At 46.7% G+C, this 8,648-nt stretch overlaps 1 protein-coding gene across 1 annotated transcript; it reads left to right on the forward strand.

The window, feature by feature from the left end:
- Positions 1 to 2,442: 2,442 nt before the first annotated feature.
- LOC103782146 (lymphocyte antigen 6E-like) lies at positions 2,443 to 7,952 on the forward strand. The gene is made up of 3 exons (XM_008949932.1): positions 2,443 to 2,494; positions 6,522 to 6,641; positions 7,741 to 7,952. Exons 1-3 carry the CDS (start codon positions 2,443 to 2,445, stop codon positions 7,950 to 7,952), a joined length of 384 nt encoding a protein of 127 aa, XP_008948180.1.
- Positions 7,953 to 8,648: the final 696 nt, after the last annotated feature.

An 8,648-nucleotide genomic window follows, 5' to 3' on the forward strand; every position in this document is an offset into this window, starting at 1 on the left:
CCCCAAGATGAAATTGTTTCCCTTTCTCTCTGCTTATTTGTCCAGGTCTGATTAACACCCAGTGAATCAATGACAAAACAAGGGACAAGGAGGATGCAAATGATCAAAGCAAGGTCTTCAGTGGGTCTAAAATGATTCTGGAAGCCATGGAAAGTGATAAAAACATCCCTTTTTTTTCAAAATTAACTGCTGCTTTCCTGCCAAATAATCAATTCACGGCTCTGTTTTCATAGAATCATAGAATGTTGGGGGTTGGAAAGGAACTTTAAAGGTCCAGCTCTAATTTTTAGGTCCACTTTATTTCTCCTGAATGGGTAGTGATGAGATATTACTCTACAGACGTGACTCAGCTTCGTTGCTTTATTTTTGCAGTCTTCTTCAACCTTACTTGGTATCCTTGGCTTGCCTTCTGCAGGGCCTCCTTCCAGGGTGAAGGTTGCAGTGCTGGGCAGCAGGAGACACCCTCCCCACAGTGGCTGCTTGAAGTGTTGCCTCTGACCACGCTGAGTTTCACCATCTGTCCTCTTGAGGAGGAAGGAATCACTGCAACCCACTCACAGTGCTGCAAAATTACTGCTCTCCAGATGCTGAGAACATTCCTCCAGCGTGTCCAGGTACTAACAAAGCCATTACCATCCTGGGAACAGCTCCCAGATAACTGTTTGATGTAGAAGAGCTTGTTTCTTACTCCAATTTCTCTCCTCAGTACCATTTTGTTGGCAGTGCTGAGGATATTTTGGCCTTACCCTTCTTTTGAAGCTGACTGGCACTTGAGCCAACATCCTACTGCAGAGAGGTTCATGTAGAAACAAATGGACCTTGGCAAAGTCAACATCAGGGAACATCTGGCAAAAATAAGAGGATTCCTTCATTCATGGAGGAAAAGAGAAGGAATATATGTAGCAGAAGTCTATAGATAATTGATAGATGAAAAAAAGGGAAAAAAATGGTGGTTTCCTTTTCCCCTACTTGCAAAATATCCATGAGAGGACACACCCACCACTTAGGAAGAACAACTTGTTTCCCTCACACTTGGGCAGTAAAAAGAATTCCCCTCTGCAAAGCAGAAGGCTCCATTTGATGATCATCACCACCACGTCCCCTGCTGACCTCTCAAACCTCCAGAAACAAGAGTGGGAATGTCTGTTGGATGGTTGGACTGGATGACCTTAGAGGTGTTTCCCAACCTTAATGATCCTAGGATCTTATTTTGCCATCGGGCTTGAACAACTCTGGAGTTCCCCACTTGATGATGTCATTCCAGGAGCAGGTTAGGAGGGCCTGAAAAAGTGTCAGAAGCTCACGTGGAGATGGAAATCATCCAGTGTTGGAATGATTCATACCAAAAAGAGATAAAAATACCCTACTGATGGCTCCCCCTAAGGAGCTGCCTGGGAAATTATTTCAGAATTGGCAACAAAAGGGGGGATTTGATGATTTTTCTTCTTTTTCACATTCTACTACCTGCTCTCCAGGACTAATCTCACTTCAGAAGCTCCGTTGAGATGGCAGCTTGAGCTCTTCCAAGATGCATCTTGTATTAGGGTCTATTTCCCAGGATGTCAGAAACAGATTTTAAGACATTCAGAGGAGAACAACCCGGAGGAATAGAAGAAAAAGGATTGATTTCAGAGAAAATTGAAAAAGAGGCAGTTTGAGAGATGGCTTTTTTTTTATAAAGTGGAGCAGCAATTCCAGGATGTCTGTTGGTGATTTGGTAAATGGAGGTCTGATTTCCAAAAACCTGGCCGTGGAGGAAGGCAGAACCTCTAAAGGAACCCTGAAACAGCAGCAAAACTTCATTAAATAAAAAGCAGATAAGTCATTTGAGAATTACAACCAAGAAGGGAACAAGCAGGGGGATTAACCAGAAGCAATGGAAAATGGAGAAAGAAATGAAGACTGACATGAAAATTTGAGGGAAATCTGCCTAACTTAGAGCCAGCTCATTTCATTTAGTGTAAAATACACTGATTTTATTGGAGGTGAAACCAGCACAGGCCAGCTCAGAGCCCCAGCTTCTGCTGCTGTGGAATGATTAAAGAAAATGAGTGGTTTGAACTCTGCTACATCCCATGCCAGCTATCCAAAGGGTTTAGAAAAATGCTCTGCTAGGACCATCTCCTGTGCTTCCAGGCTTTGCTCTTCCACCAGTGCAGATGGGAGGAAGAAAGCTGGAGGAGAAGACAGCAGATCCTCATTTCCCATTGCTCATATGACTGGAAGAGCAAGAAATGTGTTGCCAAAAGGACTATCCCCCAAGGTGCCAGCCTGCTCCACGTTCTCCAGCGTGAAGAACTCCCACATGCACCTTACACACCCTTGGGTTGATTTCATGACCATCCGTGAGCCACCTGGAACCTGTAAAACTGCTGCTGTCCCAAAGGTATATAACCTGCCCTCCAAACAGCTTCCCAGTCCAGCTGGGAAGATCTGGTGGAGATGAAGACTGCTTTTGTCACCTTGTTGGCTGCTGTCCTGTGCGTGGAGCAAGGTGAGCCTCTAATTATGCTCCTCGTTAAGATAAGGCTCCTAGAGAAATTGGGGAAAACTTCGGGTGGCCAAAAATTTAGAGAGCTGAACTTTGCAGGGTTGTGACGCCGGATCCAGGCTGCCACCAGCTTCCTTTTAGCACCTTGATTAATGGATTAATGCAGAAATAAGGCTCTGATAAAGTAATTCTTCTTTCTGGTGGTAGAGCTCTAACTGGGCAGTGCTGGATGCCAAGTTATATCCATACCATGCTTGGTGGGATCTTCACGAATGATGCAGGCTGAAAGTTCCATAAAGCATCAGAAAACGTTAATTTTTTTTAATTCATAGCAGTTTTTGGGTCTTTTATAGACTTTTTTATACCTCTGCTTCCACGTGGTTTGCCACATGTCTTGCTCCCTAGGAAAGGCACTGGGGAGGATCTTCACAAATGATGCAGGCTGGAAGTTCCAGAAAGCCTCAGAAAACTTTAATCTTTTTTTAATCCATAGCAGTTTTGGGGTCTTTTATAGACTTTTTTTATACCTCTGCTTCCACGTGGTTTGCCACATGTCTTGCTCCCTAGGAAAGGCACTGGGGAGAAGTTTTAGAGATTAAATCAGAGGTGAAAGAGCTCCTCTGTGCCTGGGTCATGTCAAAGGCATCCTTCTCCCAAAGGGAAGTCTGAGGGACCTTCCATGTGTGTCCTCCTTCTGGGACCAACACACACGTGTTGCCACATCTCTACTTGCACGTAGGAATAACGACCAGAGTTCCAAGAATTCCCCCACACCTGCTGGTTTCCCAGAAACCATGATACAGATCTAGAAGGGGTTGAGAAAGAGGCAACTAATTGATTCTTGCTCTCTGCTGTATCAACCCCTCTACTCCTACATTTTTTTTTGGACAGATGGTTCTGCAGCGTGTCTGGAAGTTCAGAAGCTTCAGCCAGTTTTAGGGCAAGGGGTGTTCAGCTCTAAAAGAAGCAACAACTCTGTGCCCATCATTCCAGAAGGCAGTGACACAACAGGGACAGAGAGGAGTAATTCCCAAAGGAGACGTCCTCGGTGTCACCCAGGATGAAGTGGGGAAGCCAACAGAGAAGCAGGGCTCTGGTTCCACATACTCGTAGTAGGCTGATGACATTTTTTCTATTGGCACCAGCTTCCAAATGGATTTAAGGACAAACTTTTGTACAGAACCTTTCTGAAGCCCAGTTTAGGTTGGAGAAAACCCATAACTCTAATATGAAGCTTTCCCATTCAAGAGCAAGAGATTGCAGCTTTCTGGCTGAATAAAGAGACAAAGGAAATCTTGAAGACAACTATTATTTGATCCTTCTCACGTATCTGAGGTCCCATTCACCACCCTCAGAAGCAACTTCTAATCAAAACTATTGATTTCTCAGCCCACCAAAGGTCTGTTGCTCTTTGCATCCACAAACTCACTGCTACAGCCAGATTATACCCTGGAGAAATCTTCAAAGGTCGTGATCCTTTTCCTTGCTCTAGTGCTGGACCAAACCAGGCAGATATTGGTCTAACACGCTCTTGAAAGGCTTCAACAAAGAAGATTCCACAGCCTGGAATTGCTGAGACTCTTCACCTTTTAGAAAGTTAGTCTTAATATTGCTTGACATCTGTTTTTGCACAGTTCTCCTGAGTTTTCACCAGAGGTGGTGTAGAACAGTCGATCACTTCCTTCTTTGGTGCTTCTTTTTTCCTTGCATGAAAAGTTCCTTTGTCTTTCCTCAGCAATTTCTCATTTTTAATAAGCAAATTAAATGCTTCCAAGCTTCTTGACAAGGTCATATTTTCAAGAACTCTGTCCATTCCTCTTCCCTCTCTCCTGGTCTCTCTCCAAATGCTCTGCATACTTTTTGAAGTGCCAGATATGGATTTGGTCATGGGTGTTCCAGCTGAGCTTTTGCCACAGTGGAAAGGCCACTTTGCATATCTTGCACATGACATTGCTGCTGGTGTTCCCTTGGCTGACGTTTGTTGTTGACACAGTTGACTCCTGCTGTTTACACTACCACCCATAATTGTCACTCAGCCAACTGCTGTTCCTCATCCTACGTTTCACAGAACCCCAGCGTGGTGGGGGGGTTGGAAAGGACCTCTGGAGATCATCTCCTCCAACCTCCCTGCTCCAGAAGGGTCAACCTAGAGCAGCATGGGCTCCAGGCAGGTTTGGGATCTCTCTAGAGAAGGAGACTCCACCACCTCTTTGGGCAGCCTGCTCCAGGCTCTGGCAACCTCTTGCTCAGTTTCCTGGGTTCAAGTTCATACCCATTGCCCCATCTCTTGTCACCACTGAGAAGAGTTTGGCTCCATCCCCTTAGATACTGCTCAGCAGTGATCAGATCCCTTCTCAGTCTTCTCTTCTCCAGCCTAACCAGCCCCAGGGCTCCTCAGCACCATGCTCCTGTCCTCTCAGCATCTTTGTAGCCCTTGAGCCACTTCATTTTTATCTTGGTGTAATACATTTCTCTTTACTGGACTTAGAACTCTACTTACAGTTTGTTTTCAGTTATTTTGTCCTTGTCATCATCTGAAAGTGTGATGTCCATCCTCTGTCCCATCCATACTGTCACTGGTGATGAGGCTGTACAGACCCAATTCCACAGCAGAGCTCTGGAGAACCTGATGGGTTCCATTGCTCCGATGGGTTTGACCAACAACCCTCCCAGCCTCCTCTGCTGCTTTGCACCCATTCTGTTCCATTTTCATCAGCTTGTGTCTCCTGGGCTGGCTCATCAAAATGTCCTTCAGGACTGGGCCAAAAATTCAGGTCTTTACCCTGTGCACAAAGCTCCAACTTTTTTAGTGAGGAACACAGCAAAAAAAAGCTACACAGTGTTGTGACCCTCTCAGCAGCAACAGCTGGTAACATTTTCCTTCCCTTCCAATCCCTTCCAGCCGGCCTTTGGTCTCTCTGACCTACAATTGCCCTTCCACTTTCTTACTGCCAACTTCTTATCGGGCAAAAATGCACTCCCAGGAACGTGTCCTCTAATACTGACAGGCTGGCCCCAGACTTAAAGAGTATTCTGGGCTACGTTTCCTTCCCTTTCCAATAATATCTGTGTTTTAAAAGTATCTCGTGCCCTCTCCTACACACAAACCCCACACACTTTGGGGGATTTTGCAAACTCAGAACCCAACCACCGCCCTAAAACCTATAAACCGATTCATCCGTCGAGCTGGGGAGTGCTCTGCAGATGCTTTGATGTGGTTTCTCATCCAGAATGTGTTTTTAGTCTTCTTCCTTTTTTTCTTATGACTTCCCAGTGGCTTTCCAGAGTTCTGTCCTATCACCTTGAGGATTTGGGGTCAAGTGTGTGCATCCTTCACAGATAAATCAGCTCCTCACTGCCTGCTCCTCCTGACAGTCATCTCCTGCACATTGCAGATGTACAAATTATCCCCCCAAACCTGCACTTACCATTTAAACCATACTTCTGGTTAAGGCTTCCCATTTATTCTCTACCTTACAAAGAAGTTTGACAGAGCATCTGACTACTCCCACCAGACTTCCTAGGACTGAGGTTAGGCCGGTTCAGTTAATGACATTCCACCACAAGAAAGGCTATGGGATGGTAGTCTCCAAGCCAGAGGAAAGAGAAGTAGGACACTGGGCATCGTCCACCTCCTCAAAATGCTCCAGGCATCCTCAAATTCTCCTTGGCAAGCTCTGCTTAGCTCTGCAGTAATAGGCAATTCACATGGCAGAGCTCTCAGGATGGAGGATCTATTGCTCAGCCATAATCTCCATCATAAAAGACCCTAAATCCTTGAATTCCACTCACATCTGCTGCTGCCTGAGATTGCAAACAGATCAATAACGCTTCACAGTCTGAGACACATGAGGCAGAGAGGGATTTAACAGTGCTGCCACAGGTCAAGGGATAAAGTCACTGCTCATTCACACACGAGCCTTCACCAGGCTATAACTCCAAAAAATGGAGAGATCTGGATCGTGGATATCACGGTTTCTAAACCATGTAATGTGTTTTTTCTTATTATTTTTTTTTCTTTTATCCCCAGCTTACCCTCTTCTGTGCTACGTGTGCCAAGAGGAAGAGTCCAACAAGAACTGTTTGACCATTTCCATGTGTGCCAAGGAAGACAAACACTGCGTGACAATCCGGAGCAACGTTGGGACGAGTACGTTGCTGAGCAACATCTTGTTTGTCCTGTGGAAGAGCAAGGCCAAGAATGGGCTTTGAGCAAAGTCAGGGCCACGTAGGGCAACAAGAGCCCCCGATCACCAAGAGTTAGGAAACATCAACCCTCTTCTTTGCTGTTGTGGTCACTGCAGTGTCCATGGGTACTTGATATTGTTACCAGGAGCTGGGGAAATGCTGAAGGTCCATAAAGCAGCAGAAGGTGAACTCAAAGCTGGGGTTGTGAGCACTTCTTCGTGGTTAGCTCCCCCCAGCTTTCTGCATCCAGCTCCAGCTAGGTCTTCCTAGGGCAATAGTCACCTCCCAGGGTTGTTTTGGGGCAAAACTGCACCATGATTGCCTCCCTCTGCCACACACAAGCCTTCAGGTCTGCCCTTGGGGCTCTGCCACCCTCAGACACCTCCATGGGATTAGTTAGCCTGAAGAAGAGAAGGTTCTGGGGAGAACTTACAGCAGCCTTCCAGCTCTTGTTGGGAGAGGGACCACAGGAAGGATGGGGAGGGACTCCTGATCAGGAGCTGTAGTGATAGGATGGGAGGTAATGGTTGTAAGCTAAAGCAGAGGAGATTTAGGTTAGATGTAAGAAGAAGTTCTTCATTATGAGGGTGGTGAGACACTGGAACAGGTTGCCCAGAGGAGCTGTGGATGCCCCATCCCTGGAAGTGTTCGAAGCCAGGCTGGACAGGGCTTTGAGCAACCTGCTCTAGTCTCTTGGGTCTCTTTCAACCCAAACCATTCTATGATTCCATGATTCCATGTGCTTTCAGACCCAGACTCAGGTCATACAACACATTCTCCTTGGTTTTATGCTGTAGGGCAACTGTCCTGGTGAGCAGTGGCCCATCCTGAGCATTGCTTCAGGCAGCTTGAACCAGAAACCACCCACACGTGCTAATTCCACTCTAGGGAGGGATGAGACATGGAGCTCAGAGAAGACCAACATCACGGGACACATTTGTCCTGGGAACAAGTGCCTGCCCTTCTTTTATTCATCAGTGAAGATTTAACCATGAAAACACTTTAACAACTATTCTTACAGTCTCCTCTTTTTTTTTTCCCCCCCTTCTGTTCCACACCAGAGCCCGACAAGCCCAAATATGTCCTCTCTAAGATGTGTTCTCCAACGTGTCCAGCAACGAGCCAGCAACAAAACCAAACCCACCAGAGGGTGTTTTGCTGTGAGAAACCTTTATGCAACGTGAATGGAGTCAGCAGCAAGCAAAGCAGCTACGGGGTGATGTCCCTGGGGGTCCTGGCCAGCATCACTTACCCCTTTGCACGTGGACAGTGATGGGGGAGGAGAAGCTCCCCCCTGATGGCATTGAAATAAAAGTGTGATGCTCTGGGGTGCTGACTGTTTTCAGAGCTGTGCTTTGCAGCTGAGCTTCCCCTTGGGGTTTTTGAGTCTAAAGAAGCCTGGTGCTGAACTCCCAACGATTTCCTGAGCCTGCTGCAATCCTACCTCTCCCCAGATGCTCGAGTCACCTAAGAAAACCCATAAACCACAGCCCTTCTGATAGATTTGGGCTGCAAATTGTTACAGCCCCGGAGAGAACCTTGAAGACAATTTTATCTCTGAGTTTCAAAGCCCTGTGAGGAGCAACAACCCCCCCTGCCTGATCCACAGGTAGTAGCTCAATGGGGAGGTCACAGAGGGCACGTTCAGTGTCTTCTCTTCACAGTAACTTGGTGATCACACATCAGCCAAGCAGTCCGTAAAGCAAGTAGAGGTGAAGTTTATTTGGGGAGTATTTTGGGTGTTCCTCCAGCCTCAGTGAGGAATAATTTCTGTCTCCTCTGGCTCTTTGCTCTCAGAGGGACGTCACATTTTGAGATGAGCATCCCCAAGCTCCAACGTATTGGCTGAGTCCGGGGAAAAGGCAGAGAGGAGCAAACGTGGCTGGGAGAGGACAGGCAGGAGCAGCAGAGAGGGAGAAGGGAAGGGGTGAGGGACAGCACAAGGAGCACTGTGCTGGGAATTCCCTTC

The sequence above is a fragment of the Merops nubicus genome, unplaced genomic scaffold (assembly GCF_000691845.1).
Source record: "Merops nubicus isolate BGI_N331 unplaced genomic scaffold, ASM69184v1 scaffold2130, whole genome shotgun sequence".
NCBI lineage: Eukaryota > Metazoa > Chordata > Aves > Coraciiformes > Meropidae > Merops > Merops nubicus.

Excerpts from the sequence above, each read along its gene's own strand:
- LOC103782146 (XM_008949932.1), top strand. The coding sequence starts at position 2,443 with ATGAAGACTGCTTTTGTCACCTTGTTGGCTGCTGTCCTGTGCGTGGAG. Across the intron at positions 2,495-6,521 it reads TGTCCTGTGCGTGGAGCAAG|CTTACCCTCTTCTGTGCTAC; the intron begins GTGAGCCTCTAA and ends TTTTATCCCCAG. Across the intron at positions 6,642-7,740 it reads CCGGAGCAACGTTGGGACGA|AGCCCGACAAGCCCAAATAT; the intron begins GTACGTTGCTGA and ends GTTCCACACCAG.